The sequence below is a fragment of the Callorhinchus milii genome, unplaced genomic scaffold (genome assembly GCF_018977255.1).
Source record: "Callorhinchus milii isolate IMCB2004 unplaced genomic scaffold, IMCB_Cmil_1.0 Scaffold17, whole genome shotgun sequence".
In the NCBI taxonomy this organism is placed as follows: domain Eukaryota; kingdom Metazoa; phylum Chordata; class Chondrichthyes; order Chimaeriformes; family Callorhinchidae; genus Callorhinchus; species Callorhinchus milii.
This window is the reverse complement of record NW_024704758.1, coordinates 4,555,339-4,573,463: the sequence shown is the minus strand read 5'-3', so window position 1 is coordinate 4,573,463 and position 18,125 is coordinate 4,555,339. Positions and strand designations below refer to the sequence as shown.

The 18,125-nt window shown below is 44.3% G+C and overlaps 1 protein-coding gene across 1 annotated transcript in view; it reads left to right on the top strand.

Moving 5' to 3' along the window:
• Positions 1 to 18,125, top strand: part of syt7a (synaptotagmin VIIa) — a 232,515-nt gene that overhangs the window by 157,583 nt on the left and 56,807 nt on the right. Inside the window, exon 3 of the mRNA XM_042341383.1 lies at positions 14,208 to 14,287. Coding sequence (XP_042197317.1) covers positions 14,208 to 14,287 — 80 coding nt within the window. The remainder of the gene's footprint in view (positions 1 to 14,207; positions 14,288 to 18,125) is intronic.

Below are 18,125 nucleotides of genomic sequence, written 5' to 3'. Positions count from 1 at the left end.
TTTCAAAGTGCTTTACAGGATATATTGTAAAGTGGAGAGACTGTGTAAGTGGAGATCCCATGACACTTTCAAAAGAGAAGGGAGATTCTCTCTGTGTCCTGATCAACATTCCCCCAAATAAAATTGGTCACTCGCTTTGTGGCTTTAAGTGGAATTTTTCCACAACTGCTGTGCACAAATTGGCTGCCACATTCACCCATAAAATGCACATTCACTGGACTTTACAATATATCCTCTAAAGCACTTGAGACATGGGGACAACATAATAAGGTGTTATATCAAATGCATGAATAATTGTTATTCAAGAATGTCACGTTACATCACGTGGCTGAAATTTTTGCTCCTGTGATGCCTCAGTTGAAGACTAAACGTGGGTTAAGCTGGTATTCACTAACCGGTAGATGCTAGTACCTTAGTATGCACTAAGTGGTTGTCAGGTATGCCTACAAAATGCAGTCACTACAATTGAAGGTAATTACTATGAAGAACTTTTGAAATTTCACATTTAAGGCTGTAAAATTGCAAGTTGTTTCATTCTTCCACTGAAGAGTTAGTGCGTGAGATGGACTCGACAAAAGAGCTGAATGCTGTGTCGATTAACTCCTTTTAAAGAGAGAGAGGGTGAGGTGATTAAATACCTGGTTAGAGATGGGATCGAAGGTTATAAGGGGGAGCGTAGGCTGGAGATGATGAGATACTCTATTGTACTCAAACGCTGAGATCAAGGAAATGTCACGCATGGAGAGAGAGAGCAGTGAGGCTGAATAATGTAAGTGGTGTGATTTCGATAGATATTCTGACAGTGCATTCAGGGAGCTTCGGGGCATTGCAGAGAAACTGCAGAATTTTTTGCAGAATATCAGCAAGTCCAAGATGGAACAGAAGCATAGAAACAGCGTGCTCACCTCGCAAGTGAGAGGACCCAGGTTCAAATCCCGGCAGAGCAAGTTTCCTTACCCCACACGCCTCTGTTTGCCTGGCAGTAAGTAGGAACCCAATTGCTAGTCGATTGATAGATCACTTTCAGGGGATAATAATCTCTCAAAAAAGAATTTGATCACTCAATCCATGACTGTTTGTGGGACACTGCTGTCCGCAATTTTGGCTGCCACATTTTGCCCACAAAATACACAGTCAACCCATTTTACAATATATTCTGTGAAGTGCTTTGAGATTCTCAACAACATGATAAGGCGCTATATCAAATGCAAAGGTTATTATTATTATTACTACTCCTCCTGGCACTGGGTTCCACATTCTCAGCACCCTCTATATGACAAGAGGTTTTCTAATCTCACTTCTAACTGCCCTAGGAGGTTGTTGGTTCATCCGCCACATTGGGACCTTTGTCCAGGCTAAATATTCCAACGCAACTGTCACAGGGCTGAGCACCATCAGAGAGCTGCCGCCCTTCAAATGAAATGTTCATCTGAAGTCCAGTCTTTTTATTCTTCGAATGGGCAATAAAGATCCCACGACAACATTGGAAAAGTGAAGGGAGTTTTCACCTCATGGCTAGCTGTGGCACTTTGCTGTAAGCATAATGGCTGCAGTCACTATATACCTGATAGCTAGGGTTGCCAATTGTCCAGTTTTGGAGATGTCTGGTTTTAAGGAAAATTGTACAGCGTCCAGCTGGAAGCATTGACCCAAATTCTGGTTATTTGCCTGCGGATGGGGATGCAGAGGGAAAGAAACCAAAGGGAAATTGGAAAGTTGGCAAACCTCCTGACAGCTCTATGAGATATTTCAATGCTATAGGTCCTGTAGCAAATGCAAGGATTATTATTGTTGCAATAAATGTTGGTCCAAGTGGCCACAGGCAGAATATGGCTTACAACATTCCCGGGGTTCTATAATCCTACCAGGATATTTCATGCTGTCGAGAGAGACTGATTCTGACTTGTGGCTAATGAGAGCCATACTGCATTCTTGTGAAATCTGATGCCATGGAGTGATTTGTTTTCCAACGCATTGAGCAAAGTGTTCTTTGAAAGCAGAATGCATTCTAACAATATTTTGTTGTACTTGTTTGGGGTGGGGAGGGGGAGGGAATTTGAGATTTCGGGTGGAATACAGAAGCATTTGTGCTGTTCTTGATTGATCCCAAACACCCACAATAGCTGATGCCTGTGTATTTCTCCTCATAGGTTGATCATTCCCAGTGCATGCTACCTGGAGTTGCGGATGATATAGCTATCCACAACTTTAATTACTCCAACACTTTGGATTTTCGGTCCAGAATAAACGCTGTAACAGATCATTAGATTATCCCTTTTGGTGCGATTTGTAAGCAAATATGACAGCCAATTTGTGCACAGTACAAGCAACAAATTGCATTGAAATAGTGCCTTTCACGTCGGGAGGACATCCCAAGCCACTGGAAATGATATCAGTAATGTCCGTTAGTATAGACCTAACGGAACAAACCCCCTGATCTCTGAGTACTGCAGACCCTGAGGGGTCTCTAGCAGCGCTCAGTTCATACACGTGGTTTTTGTTCTCCCTTGTTCCCTGACCTCCTGCATCTCATAGAGGCCAGAAGGCTCCATTGGGATGCAGTATTTAACAGCAGACAGAGCACACAATACTGATCCTCGCTTCAGCAGCTTGAACATCTTAAGGCTAAATGGCACCAGATGAAGGAAGTTTTTAACTCAGTCTGCGCTGCCGTGGTAGGAGTTGGGCACTTTCACTCCGAGGCTTGGCAATAATAGGCTCATTGGTATAACTGCAGGCACACATGCATATAACTATATAACCAGGCATCCACAAAGACACAGCACATGTACAGAGGCACACATGCAAATACAACAACTTGTGATTAGCCTTGGACCATTTCCAAATGACGGGATTGGACGAAAGCAAGGGAGATGAGGGAGGGCGAAGTGACCATAGGTGCTGTCGAAGAGGTAGGTTTTAAGGTGGGATTTGAAGATATGTGAAGAAGAGGCAAGGAGGATGGATTAAGGCAGGGAGATCCAGAGTAAGGAGCATTGGGACTGAAGGCTCATCCACCGATGGTAGGTGAGAGTGATGGGACAATCATTATCATGAGCTAACTGAGCACAGAGCAGGAATAAATCTCTGGTTAAACTGGCTGAGCCTTTTTTATCTATTCTGTTTGTCGTTGCTGTTCTAGCATCTTAACAAAGGAGGAGCGGAGAAGTAATGAAGGCTTCTGAACAGCACTGGTGCTTTAATTATCCTTAAACACATTAGCCTTTGATTGTCTTTCTCTTTCTCTGTTGTATCAACACGCTCTAATTCAGTTTTACTGTGTGCTTTGAGCAAGAAAACACTCTGTGGGGAATATCATATCACAAGCCTCCTCTGTGGCATTGCTGATGTTGAGTTCTAAACTACATGTGCTGTAACATGATGGATATTAAAGGTATCTTTTAAGGCCTGTTCCTTCTCTCACATCCAGCCTTCTTTACAAACCTTATGTCTCTCCTTTACAAATCTCTCTTGCCTCGTCCTTGCTCAACTCCACCGACACCTCCAGTGCATCAAATGCAAGATCCTCATCCTCATTTTCAAATCCCTCTGTGGCTTCGCTCCATCCTGCCTTTGCGACCTTCTGGAACCCTACCAACCCAGCCCTTCAGTCAATGAACACCTGTCTCCTCTCTGTCCCTTGCTGTATTGGCCCAATAATCGGCAGAGCCATTCTGCTCCCATTCTCTGGGATGACATCCCAGAGTTCCCCCAGCTCACCTCTTCCTTCCGGAATTTCGAAGCCCACCTTAGGTCTTACCTCTCTGTCTCTGCTTCCAGGCATCTTTCCCATCCTGAACTCTCTTCTGCTCTTACCCCTCCCACTTGGCTTCGGTGCCCAGGTAACAATCTAAAGCACTTTGAGACTCTTACCTGCCCCACCTACTCCCCCCACCCCCCCACATGAAAAGGCACTATATAAATGTAGTAGTGTTGTATAATGAACTTTGAGATGTTTAGATGTGATAAGGCACTACAGAAATGCAGCTTACATAGTTCTTTTGTGAGAAAAGAGGCTGAGGGTGATGGACTCTCATCTGCTAACTGAGATCAAACCTGGACCCTCACTGGTCTGTGTGCCTTGCCCTGGACGGTGCCTTTACCCACAGACCCATCGGGGGAACCCACTGAGATAACGGAATATTGCAATGCATCGTTCAAGCCTTATTGCAATTGTGAAAACCGAAACAGATGTTGCAAAGCTGGGCAAGACATTCCAGATTATTTTTGTTCTCGTTTGCAATCAGTGTCGGATTCAATGAAAATCCCAGCCAAACAAAATAAATCTACAAGTGTTAACTAGATATGCGGACTCGTTGTACGCTCCATGGCCTCTTTGCACATTTGACAGCTACTTCAGGCCCCTGTCAGATCAGAGTGTCTCCTCGGAGCAGCTTTGTGCCCAGTAAGCCCGCCGTGCTGTACTTGCAAATTAATTAACAGGGAAACATTTCCAGAGAAAGGCCGACCGCAGATGACAGGACTCAGATTTTAATTGAAACAAAAGTGATGTTAATTCATAAAACGAAATCCAACTAGTGAATTCTTTCCCAAACAACAGAGAAGACCTTTAGCCAAGATATAATCAAATACTCAAGACACCCTTTTTTTTTTGATCAGCCAGGCGTCCGACACATGCGGAAACCCATCGCCATTCTTTTAGAGTATGTTGAGGGTTCCATACTAGCCATTCATGAAAATTCCCTGTGTCTGTAATGAAATGTGCAATCTTTTTCTGGAGAGATTCACCCTGTTACCTAATTCTGCAAAGGATTAAGTGTAGGTTGGCAAGAGCCAAGGCTCCCCCAAAATGTGAATTGGGGTAAACCTCTGAAATTTAACCTGCTAAAAGCACATAGCTTGCCATTGAATGCACTGTCTGGCAAGACACACACTGCTAATTCAACTGGGACCACCTTAACTTAGGACTTTGGCTTGCAGGGTTGTCAGTTCCTGGGTGTAAAGAATTCCTGCCCCAAGTGACAAGTCTACCCCTCCGTTCCTAGCTGGCTTCCTCTTCTGTAGCTGGTGCACTGAGGCCAATTTACTTTATTTCTTAGTTTGGCCTTAGCAAGTTGAGCACAAGAGACATGATCAGACCTTTTCTTTGGCATTTCTGTACAATAGAAGTAAGTCTTGGATTTGACGTGGCACCTTCTCACATCAAAATGTCTCAAAACTCCTCACAGAGTTATATATAACAAATTACATGAAGTAGATACAACCAAGAAGAGCTGAATCAATCATTCTATTATAATCACTGACTTCTAGTATGGAGCAGTGTATCTGGAAAATAGGGAAGTAATTAATTTTATTTATTAGTGTTCACTACAGTTCATTAAGGCATTGACTTCCAATCCTATTAGACAAATAGCCATCTATTTTGTTATATTTTGTTGAACTGATGAATTAAACACGCCACTGCTCTTTGGTGTGGGCTGTTATTTTGGTTATTGATATCTGATGTCTGAATTTTCATTTTTGTGTTACGAGGAGAATCTATGAATAAAATTACAAGAAAGAAAGAACTTGCGATTTTTATAGGACCTTATCACATTGAAACGTCTCAAACTGCTTCTCAGGTAATTACTTGCCGTGTGTAATGACGCCTTGTAAGTAAATGGAAGACATTTGTGTCAGAGTTTCCTATTGCTTGTGGAAGATATTTTCCACAGACAAGAGCCCACAAACTAAATATTAATAATAATCATTCTATTTGATGTAGCACCTTTCACATTGGGTAGATGGCATGTAGAGGTTCACACGATCACACTGTAAAGTGTACGTATTTTGTAGGTGAACTCAGCATCTGGAATGTGCTCAGCAATGTCCTACAAACAGCAAAAAAGCGAATGATCGATTTTATCTGGGGGTTTGTTGGTCAGGGCAGTGGAACAAACTCTCTTCTTTTTCGAATGGTTCCATGGGATCATTTCAGGAGAAACTCCCTTTCTCTTTTCCAGTAGTGCATAGGAACTTTAAGGTCCGTATAAAAGGTGCAGATGGACAAAACCCCAACAATGTAGCTTACCCCAGCACTGCATGGTAGTATCAGCCGACACTGTGTAACTTCAAAGTCCCCGACATGGGAGTTTGAATCCACAGCCTTTGAAACCACAAATCCACAGCCTTCTGACTTAAAGGAGATTGTTCTACCAACAGAGCCAGGCTGACAATGTGACATTTTACCATTACTGAGTTGGTGTGTTGGTGTGCCAGCCCAGATGGTGCGTGCTCAAGTCCTGACCAGAGCCTTTAGAACCAGAGGTGAGAGAGCTCCCGAGTGAGTCACAAAGTTATAGGAAGAAAGAAGTTTTTAGTGACCAGGCGACTGACTCCATGCAAAGTGGACAGTGGCCTTCTTTTTAAACTGAAGTGAGCGGATGCTGGTTGCGTCCCTAAGGTGACGTTCTTTATGTACTGGCGAGCTGGAGGCAATTAAGTAGGGCAGCAGACATGGAGCAGCACAAAATACAGGCTAATGCCATTCATGAAGTTCTTTTATGCAGTTGTAAGTGTAGGTTTGCAGCAACGTAAAGATTAGTCTCGAGCCACCAGCTACACATTAATCTCCCTTACGGTGCAGTAACAGAGTGACCAGGTTTCTGTTTTAATCAGTGATTTTTCTGTTTTAATCAGTGATTATTCTACAACTGGGTTCTAGACCGTGGTAAAAATGAACAAGTGGTTCAGTCTCTTTCCAAGCGTGTTCTCAAATGGGAAGGCACATCCCAGAAGTGTTAGCAAAATGAGATTTCTCTACAATATGAAGCTGTGTGTATAATTGGTATGGAGATCTATAACTCCTGTGCCTCAGCTCTTGTCAAACAAATTCAGACAATGCAAGTATTTCAGTGTCTGAGTCCCCAGAATGTAGAAGCTGCCAGGCAAAGGAATAAAGCTTCAACTCTGCTTGGCAACTGGCTATTTTTGATCAGATTTATAAATAGTTTGGATGAGGCTGTGTGTGCTCCAAGTTCTAACTCTCAACATTGCTGGATGCATTAAAGCGTCATTATCTTGGGGAGGTCGAAACTCAATGTAACGGCCACCAAATCAAAACTGCTCCCATGTTGTAGCCATCTTTTGCCTCTTTACGGCACAATTTCGCATTGGTTTTACCAACTGAGCTGTTGAGCAAGCTCCACTCGTGAATGTTCAAACCAGTTATTATTATAATAATAATAATCCTTGCAGTCGATATAGCGCCTTATCATGCTGTCGAGACTTCTCAAAATGTTTCCCAGGTTATACTGTAACGTGAATTGACTTCGTATTTCGTATCAATGGTAGCGCTCTTTTAGTCAGTAACATGTCAGAAACACAACTGAGAGTTCAGAGAACAAAGTAAATTTAGTTCGAACCTTAAGGTGTTTTGACAACTTTGCGATGCAAACTTGGAGCCAACTGTCAATGAAGAAGAATCTGCACAGATTGGAGAATTCATCTCCAATGTGGACATGTTAATTCAACTGCTTCCTGTTAGTCCGGGGGTCATGTTATCTCAGGGCAGGAATAGGACTGTGCAGAGTGAAAATGTTACTTGCCTGAGCACTCCTTCTTGCTGTCAGTGCTCACAGTGAGACATTATCATGTGAAAGGTACAGATGTCCAGTATTTTATACTCACGAATATATTTTGTACTCATGAATAGCAGGCTGGAGCAGATCAGATGGAAGAAATTCACTCCATTACAATTCACTCCATTACCACACTCGCCCGCAGAACACACAGTCACTGCACTTTACAGTGTATCCTATGAAACTCCTTGAGACATCTCAGTGATGTGATAAGCCGTAGTATCAAATGCAAGGATCATTATTATTATTATTATTCAGTGTGTGTGTGTCTTGCGTTATGGAGTACTGTAATGTAGTGATGGATGCAAGTGAGGGGACCCGAGTTCGATTCCCGTGCAGGACAGATGAAACCTTAGGCAAGTTTCCTTATTCCACTGTTGTGCCTCTGTTGTGTTACTGCTAGGTAACTCGCTTGTTAGTCGATTGGCAGATTCTGTGAAGCACTTTCAGACTACTGAAAGATGTGATAAGGCGCTATATCAAATGCAAGGATTATTGGAGGTTTACGATGTTGATCCCGCCCTATATTGGCAAAACGCCCTTTAGTGTCAACTGTAGTGACTGTATTTGTGGGTAAACATGCCACAAACAGCCATGAAGTGAAATGGCTAATTTATTATTATATTGATGATAACGATCTTTGCTTTCGATGCAGCACCTTAGACGCGTCAAAACATCTCAAGGAGCTTCACATAGCTTTCTGAAAAGTGTGGTGACTATTTCAAGCAAAAGCAGACCGCAATTTCCCACGTGAAATTGATCATTCATGTTATGGCTGTTTGCTGTATGCAAATTGGCTGCCGTGTTTGCCTACAAATACAGTCACTGCAATTCTCAGTAAAATCTGTGAGACATTTCAGCAACGTGATAAGGCGCCTAAAGTATTTGCTGGACGTCATCAAGGTGCCCCTGTACCTTAAAGAGCTGAAATCTACAGAAACCTCTGGCTTGCTGATGATGTCAAACGATGTGGAGTGTTAACACTTAGGACTAGATTCAGCACACGCACCATTCATCTGAAGTGCGTGTTGCCATAATGACTGAAATGATAATGTTCCCAGAGAGACCGCCATAACCTGTTTCTCCCTCCCGTTTCCCAACCCCACCTTGCTTTTCTCTTTTCTCCGAACACCCCTGAGTTGGAACAGGGACCGGCGTGATTTATTTAATGTGAGGTCAGTCTATCAGCTCCAGTGAATAGAGAAAGGAGTTTCTGGTGGTGTCCTGGCCATCAAACCCCCAAATAAAATTGGTCATTCAATCCATGGCTGTTTGTGGGACGTTGCTGTGTGCAAATTGGCTGCCACGTTTGCCTACAAAATGCGCAATCACTGCACTTTATAGTAAAAGCCTGTAAGGGGCTATACCAAATCCAAAGACTATTATTGCTGCTGTTATAATTACAACTCCCAAAAGAAAAGAGTAGTGAATACTGAATCCCGTGTGATCACCTGATATCCTCACTTTCCTCATATCATGTGCCAGTTAGTGCTGATTAGTGCTGCACTGTGAAGCTAAGCCGTGTGCCAGTAATGTGCAGCTTGCATTCTGAGTACATTCCTCATCTCTTCACCTTGGTCTCGCTTGCCCCATTCTCTGTGTTTCCTGAACACCCAGCAGTCTGACATGGGCCTCTTTAACCTGCGGTGATTTGGTTGCAAATTGGGAGAAAGGCGGGTCTTATGTTTAAAGAAGGATTGTTTGCTCCCAGATCGGGAGCAGTAATATGCCCTATGAGATCTGGTCCGTCCTCCTCCGAGCGGTAATGAGACTTTCCTGCAGTTAAGCCATGGTACTGCTGATGTAGTCCGTTCACTTCATTATCAGGGATACGGATGCTGACCCCGAGTCTTCCTGTAATCACCCAGTTAATGAAGCCTTGTCACACAGATGCTGTCTATCAGAGGCAGAATTAGCCTAGCAAGGCTGATCAGCATGGGGTGTCTGTCTGGCGATTTGTTTCTGTGTGCAGGGTTTCAAATCACCGTGTGGCCATTACAAAGCAGCTCGGTCACACTGATGCCGTGCAGAGGTTCTTAAGAGACAGATTTAAGAAACGATTTAAACACAGTTTCGGGATGAAAGGCTGGATGTACATATATTATCTCACACTGGGTATTGTGCTAGTGATATCTGACCATTACGTGAGTAAGGAGAGGCTGACTGACTAAATCACCCACAAAAATACGCTGTCAATCCACTTTATCATATATCTTCTGAAATGCTTTGAGACGTCTCAACTTGCTATATCAAATGCAAGGATTATTAATATTTATTTATGGATTGAGGCTTTATTTCACTGCAACAGAAGAGATATGATAGAATTCTGAAGTGACGCAACAAGATATCCAGCGGCAAACACTTCCCCTTAGTTGGGGAATTGGTGACAAGAGGGCTCAGCCTCCTGATTGTTGCAAAAGTTGTACGCTGAGACCTTTTATGTTGCTAACTCCGGTTGTCTCATTGCCCAACACACTGTGGTACTGTAGCAGGTTGGCTCGGTTGGTAGCCCCCTGGGCTCTGGGTTGCGTCACTCCAGCAACTACACAAAAACAATCCCTAATCCTTCTTCTGCTGGCTGAAGTCTGTCGTGGGTCATGGCCGGTGGGGCCCCTCTGGGCTCTTACAAGTCCGGTGTTTCACAACACACCCATGAGGGCATCAATTTGGAGTTGAGGTACAAATCAAACATGATCAAACATGATCTGATAGAATGGCTGAACGAGGGGCTACTCATGTTCCTGCCAGTTCCACACCACTACTGCTTGTGTTACACTGTGAGGGCCGTGTAAAACCCAGCTTCAGAATTAAGAGTAAGGTTAAGACTTTTCCAAAATTCTCCACGAACTTCATTTTTTTTCTTGCCGGGGTTAATAATCTCTCGAAAAAAAATAATAATTCGATCATTTCAATCCAAGGCCATTTTGTGGGCCACTACCGTGCACAACTGGCTGCCACGTTTCACCCACAAAATATACAGTTAATTCACCTAACAATATATTCTGTGAAGCACTTTGAGTCATCGCAAAGACGCGATAAGGCATTATATAAAATACAAGGATTATTATTATTACTATTTGCCTCCTTCAGGGCAAGTCTCAAGAACCTCCTCTTTGACCGTGCCTTTGACCACCCTCTTACCCCTCCCTGCCCTGCACCCTCCCTCATTCCAACCCCCAGCTCGGGTCCAAGTTCCTGACTATCCAGCGCCTTGAGCCAGTGCGGCACGGCCAGAGTCACTTCATTCACCCCCCCCCACCCCCGAGTCGCGACACCCGGGCTCAGGAGGGAATGACCGCTTCCACCCCCTTGGTGCAGTCTGAGGCAATTGTAATTTTAAATGTACGAAAATGACAATTTTATTCCCGTAGTACTGTGATGTCTAGGGCAGAGCTCTCCAGGAACGAGACTGAATTAAACCAATTTTGGTCATTCAGAAGAATCGTGTGTGTGTGTGGTGGGGGTTGGGGGGGCGGTGGGTGTGGGGGAAGTGGGAGGGAGTGGGTCACTGAATCAGCTCAGGAACGAGTGTCGAATGTGCCTTGAATTTCAAAGTAAATCCTCCTGCAAAGGGTTTTATTCAGCATTTAGCTGAAAAGTGATACGAGCGGCTTTGTCAGCAATAGCAATCTGTATTCAGTATATAAAAATAGCCTGAGTACAGCTTATAAGCCTGGAAGCTGAGGCTGGCGCTGTGTGCAGCCATGTCTGAGCATGACAGCAAAGGACACACCTGGGCCGTGTTTCAGCAAAGAGCTGTCTGTCTTAGAAGCCTATATTACAGGACAACGGGAGAGACTCATGTTACAAAAGTGTCCAAGTTCCCCACGCAAAAACATCCCGTCCTCCCCACATACCGCCCACTCCCCCCACCCCAGTGTTTTGTGGGATATCTGATGTCTGGTGGGACAGGGTAGATAGGCCACATAGCCTACTCCTGTTCCTATGTTTCTCTGTCAACCATACGTCAAACACAGGAATTTGCATGTGTAGGTGGCATGAGTGGAACTCAGTCTGGATTGGATACTCCTAAGCATGATGATGGGTTTGTGCATGTGTCAGACACCCGCGTGACCCCCAAAAAAGATTGTAGGTTCAAGTCCCATGTTGGGACTTTGAATCACATAGTCTAGGCTGACACTCCAGTGCGGTGCTGGGGAATGTTGATTTGTTGGAGGTGCTGTCCTTCGGGTGATATGTTACACCGAGGTCCTATCTGCCTATTCAGGTTCAGGACATTAAAGAGACCATGACACGATTCAAAAAGAGAGGGGAGTTTCTCCCCGTGTCCTAACCAACAATGCTCCAGATAGAAAGTTGGTCATTCACTTCTCGGCTGTTTGTGAGACATTGATGTGCACAATTAGCTGTTGTGCTGACCTGCCAATGGACAGTAGACCAGAGTTGGATGTCCCAATCAAAGCACCTCACATTAGTACAATCCTGTGACGTGCTTGCGAGACATCGGCTTTGGTCAACTTGTCCTTACTCCCTCTGTCTCACCAATGGGGTCCAAACCTTGAGCCAAGGCTCCCAGCATCTCTGGAACACTCTGCCCTAATCTCTTCTCTGTTCTTTTTCTCTCCCTGCCTTCAAAACCTGTCTGTTTGCCTGTGAACAGCTCCCTTATCGTTCTCCTCCTTGATGCTCCCTGTAAAGCACTTTAAAAGACTCTGCATAAATCCAGGTTGTTGTCTCTGAATCAAAATCTTAAACGCTATGTCCAAGCTCTCCAACTCCCTGCTCCAATTCCTCCACCCCGTTCCCTCCTTACATCTATCTGTGAATGCCACCACTTCTCTCCATGGTCACCTCCATCTTCTTCCTTGCCTGGTGTCCAGCCCCGCCACTGTGCAGCGCTCTGAGACACTCTCCTGTGTGAAGAACACTGTATAAATCAGGTGGCCGTTAACATAATATTCAGTGTCCTGTAGCTCAGTGGTTGGAGCAATCGCTTTGCAAGTGAGAGACCTGAGTTCAATTCCAGGCAGAGGGCGAAACCTTGGGCAAGTTTCCTTACTCCACACAGAGCCTAATAATAATCCCTCCAAAACCAAAAACAATAATAAATTGGTCATTTTCAATCTACGACTGTTTGTGGGACATTGCTGTGCGCAATTGGCTGCCGCGTTCGCCCACAAATAAACAGTCAATTCACTTTACAGTATATTCTGTGAAGCGCTTTGGGACGTCCTCCCGACGTGAAAAGCGCTATATCAAATGCAAGGATTATTATTATTATTATTCTTTCTTATTGGCCTTAAACAAGAACAACACGTTTCCTAAAAGCAGCCACCGACAGCTTTACCTGCACTTCTGTATGTTATCTTTGGAAACACTTCTTATCCTGTCCTTCTAATTCTGCGCTTAATCCAGTGTATTATCACGTCGAAACATCTCAAGGTCGTTCACGTGGTGAGTTACATTGAGGTGTAGCGATTGTCGTTTTGCAGCCAAAGCTGCCACTGGACTGTGTTAACAAGGTCCTCTCCCGCCACTTCCAACACACACACACACACACACACACAGTGATGGGTTGAAGGTTCAATTAATAATTCTTTTCTCATTTGGGATAAGGGAATATTTTTTGAGCGGTGTGTTATCACTGCTTTGATGCCAACACACATTGGCGCCATCTACTGGGTATCTGAGGCACTGGATCCATCACGGTTAGAAATCGCAATTCTGTCTCTTGAGAATAATAATACGTGCGTTTGCTAAAGCTCCCTATAACCTCAGAAATATCTCAAAGTGCTTCACAGAGTTTTCTGTACAGTCTGATGATTGTGTATTTCATAGGCAAATGGGGGCAGGGCAGAGCGATCTTCATTTACAGACAGATAGCTGACGGAAGTAATAAATACGCTGTGAGCATTTTTCTGCGTCCTACTGACCTCAATCCAGATATGGTTGTCATCCCATATTCCTGAAACATAATCCCCTCAGAACAAACGTTTTTAAACAGTTACAGTGTGAAAAGGTTGGATTGCGAGAGTGAGCATCCCATTCACACATAAACTCCCATGTCCGGGTAGGTGGCTCTGCTGGAAGCTCTTTTTCCTCTGAGTCAGAAGGTTGTGGGTTCGATCACCATCGACAGGAATTCAAACTCACATAGTCCAGTCTGATGTTGCAATTGCGGTGCTGAGGAACTCTTTGAGGTGCTGTTCCTCGGTTGAAATGTTAATCCAAGGTCCCGTCTGCCTGTTCAGGTGGACGTTAAAGATCCCACGGCACTATTGGGAAAGAGAAGGGAGTTTCTCTCGGCGTCCTGGCCAACAATCCCCCATACAAAATTGGTTGTTCACTCGGTGGCTGTTTGTGGGCCATTGCTGCGTGCAAATTGGCTGCCGCTAAATACACAGCCACTACACTACACAGTAAAAATTGCGAGGCGCTTTGAGACGATCGCCTGAAGTGAAGATCACTGCATCAAATGATGCAGGGATTATTATGACAACCTCTCACAGGTTGGTGGGAGGCTCAAACTGGTGCTGCTGTGACCTTGACAGAGGCGTTTTTACTCCCCCCCCTCCCCCCTACACACACACACACGCCTGATACATTCATACAGAGTTTGCATTTCTGTGCATTAAATGATTCTCTCTTTATTTTCTTATCTTCAAGGGCAAAAGACACAAGAGTTCCCTGGAAGCAGTTGGCACACCGGACTCCAATCGAGGCCGCAATGAGAAGAAAGCCATCAAGTAGGTGCCCTGGGCGGGGGTGGGTGGGGGGGTGGGAAGGGAGGTGGAGGATGGGAGGGGGAATATCGGGCCCCCCAGCTTGGCTGACCAGCGTTTATCTTTCTTCGCACAGGGCTCTTGTGATGTGTATGAAGTGCGTCTCCGGTCATTGTAAGGTGTTTAGCAATTGTTACAGTATTATTATTTCTCTTCTGATGGGGTTTGCCATCTGGAACAGCAAAAGGATTATCTTCTTCCCAGCCAACCGCTTCCCCCCTCCCACCACTGCACAAGGAATCCCTTCCATGTTAACCAGGGAGATGTCTGCAGTCTCTCAGAAGAAAACACAACATGCTTGATTCTTTCTCTTAATACGCTCAGGGATGGGCTGTGGGGAGTGAGTTGTCGGGCGCACAGCTCTGTCTCAGCAACCTCGATGGCTCTCTCTCTCTCTCTCCTACAGCTGGTACGGAAATGGGAGGAAAATCCTGAGTTCAGAGTTGCCTTGCGACGTTCACTCATGGAGGCCAATACATTGTGCGTTTGTGAGCTGGGAAATGCGCCGTGTTACCCTATCTGTTCCGGAGTTTGTGGAGGGAATGTAACAAAAGGTCTGAAAGGAATACACTTATTTTAACTGCACTGCCTCCCGCAGCAAATGAGATGGTTATAACATCTCACGAGGTCATTTCTCTCCGTAAACATTAAATCTGGCGTTTCTAGCTCTGACCCGATCGAGCGGAGATTATTCACAGTCCAGTGACACTCTCTGTACTAATTTAACACTGCCGTCCCTGACACTGTGTGGAGGAACCAAATAGAGCTGATGTGGAAACACACCCGTCCATGTTTGCTTATAGAAGTTAAGTTAGAAACCAAACCCAAACAAGTTCCCTTACCTCGTTACCTTCATGAATCAATCTTCAAACGTTTGTTTTCGTTTAAAAACAGTTTCGGCTGAAACTTAATCTGTGAATCAAGTCTGATTATTATGTGATTCTTACCGGTTTCTTTTCTCAGCGTTTAAATGTACTCTTCACTGGTACAATTTCTTTAAGATCGTTTTCAGCTAAAGGAAAGGATATGCGCATCAGCATCAGCTACCACCAGCTCCAAGCCCCGTTCTATTCCGTCCCAGGTTAATGTAGCGCCCGTCACCGTGACTGGATCCTGTCCCTTACTGACTGTTCGGGTTCATATCGGGGCAGCCTTTCCATACATCACACTGTTTCATATCAGCCCAATGGAAAGTTGTGGGGGTAAACTGGACTGCAGTGGTACTGTGGTCCACTATATACATTTCCAGTATTGGAGCCAATGATCCCAGTAATGATACATGCCTTTCACTTACCTACCAAAGGTCTTAAAAACCACACTCCCCATCTCGCACCACGTGACCCGATGTGATGTTGACCCTCCGCTTGTCAGGGCTGTATCTCCCCGACTTTAGGCCAAAAAGCAAACCCTCGAGTAATTTGAACTTGCTTTCGTTGTTTGGTATCTCATTTGGTATCCTCTCCTTCCATTAATCATTGACTGTGAGAACTTTCACCTTGCAAAAGCTCAGCAAAGGCACGGAGTGAAAACGTGAGCAAATAAATCATTGCGTTAAACCTTTTACAGCACCCCCCTACCTGCAGTAAGAGGACATTGGGACACTATTTTGCAGAAAGCAAAAGCCTTGATGGCAAATTGTTGCGTGCAGCATAGTGGCATGATGGAATCAGCTTGATTGTGGTTGGTGCCCATACTATTCGTCAGTGTTTTTTAATTCAGAAATATAACATACATTGGGTCGGGGGCCTTAATAATTCTCCCCTCACGTTAACCGATAGTTACAATGATACCGTTCTGTGGTTGTGGAATTTTATTCTGTAACAATATAAATTCTCTTTAGTGTTATTTCTGACTGCCGTTAATACTGATTTCACTTTCAATGAGATTATGGCGTATATTGTTGGAAAAGTATCCATGGAGGACAGTCCTAGACTGCAATTTAATCCTAGCGTTCAGATGCTGTGCTTAAACTGATCAAGCCTCACTCTCGTGGTTTTATAACGTTTCCTCGATTAAGTTTCAGCCTCATTACATCTTGCCTATTGTCTACAACCCGCACTTCTCCAATTTTCCTTAATCTCCTCTCGGACGGGCTTTCTCTGGCGTCTTCTCGGTCACCAAAACAGCTCGTCACGTCTCTCAGCAGCTCCAGAGTTCCTGAAAACACGCTCCTCTGATCTCACTCGGCAGCAAGCTCGGCTTCCTTGTTGAGACAGAACATTTTTATCTTCCCCGTCCCTTCACAGTTATAAACAATTCATAGTCTGGTCTGTGTTGTGTGAAGAGCTGTACAATCCAGAGGGCAAGCCACATAAGAGGTTCCATGGGCAATACTTGTACATTGCATGTGTTTGTAAACCATACATAATGCATATCCGTGTACGTCTGCAGATAAGGCTTGTGGACCAGATTATACTGAAATTCACAATATTTGTGGAACAAACATTAACCCTTTGAAGACCACAGTAGCTTGCAGTACCGAAATCAGTAGCAAAATGTCAAAAATAAAGTTTGAAACCGGAAAAAAGTAATTCTCACTCTTCCAATACATGGATGAAAATGATTCTTAACACTCTGCTGCTTCCTTACCCTTCACACCCTTAATTCTTTACCCCCAGCTCCCTCCCCTGTGGCACTAGCATCCCCCATGTAATCTTCAGGAGCCATTTATATTAATAATAATAATCCTTGCATTTGATATAGCGCTTTTCACGTCTTCTCAACATTTCAAAGCGCTTCACAGAATAGACTGTAAAGTGAATTGACCGTATATATTTGTGGGCGAAACGCGGCAGCCAATTGCGCACAGCAGTGCCCAAACAGTCTTGGTTTGAAATGACCAATTTTATTATTGTTTTGTTTTTTGAGGGATTATTATTAGGAGTGTGGAGTAAGGAAACTTGCCCAAGGTTTCGCCTTGCCTGGAATTGAACCCAGGTGTCTCGATTGCAAGGCGAGTGCTCTAACCACTGAGCTACAGGACTATTAATTGGTTATTTAACAATAGGATCACTGAAAACAGAGGGGATGACACCAGTGTTGGCTTTAAGCACTCCTAGGTCAGGTGTAAGATGGGTTTCATACAGTAAAGATGCAGAGTCAAGTTCCCTCCCCACTGGGCTATCCAGCATTCCTATGTCTGGAGTGGAATGGGTTTTATATATAGAGTGAAACTCCCATCAGCATTGCCTAATCCAGCACTGAAAATTTTGTTCTCGTTTACTTTCTTTAACACGTTTGGGATGTGCAGTTCTATAATATACATTTCTATAATATGCCTCTTTCAAGGTTGAACAACCCTAGCCTATCCTGTCAATATCTTTAAGAAGACAACTCAGAATATGTGATGGTGTGGGGATCATCTGGGGGGTGAAGGACGCATATGGGGAAGGTCAAACCAAAATGACAAATTTTATTTGGATACCTGGAATCTTTGGTATGTCACAAGCCAATGCTTCACCACTGCTTCCCCTTCCTGTGCTCCCACTAATGATTTGTCTGAAGGAAAGAAAGTACCAGAATTCTTGAGGATGATAGTAAGCCCACCTGCGTAAGAGACCACAGGAAATCAAGGGGCAATGGAAACACACACATGTGAGATAACAGCAGCAGCTGAACCATGCACAGCCGAACTGGCAGAGCAGAGATCTCACTAGTGCTATTGAGAGGGGCACCATTCGTTTACTCTTTCTGCCATTCAGAATTTGGAATTCTCTTTGTGAAGAGTGCTGCTCGGTTCTTTAATCCCTTTTGTTGATGAAGCTGACCACCACGTAGCTAGGGGATTTTCCAACGAGAAGGA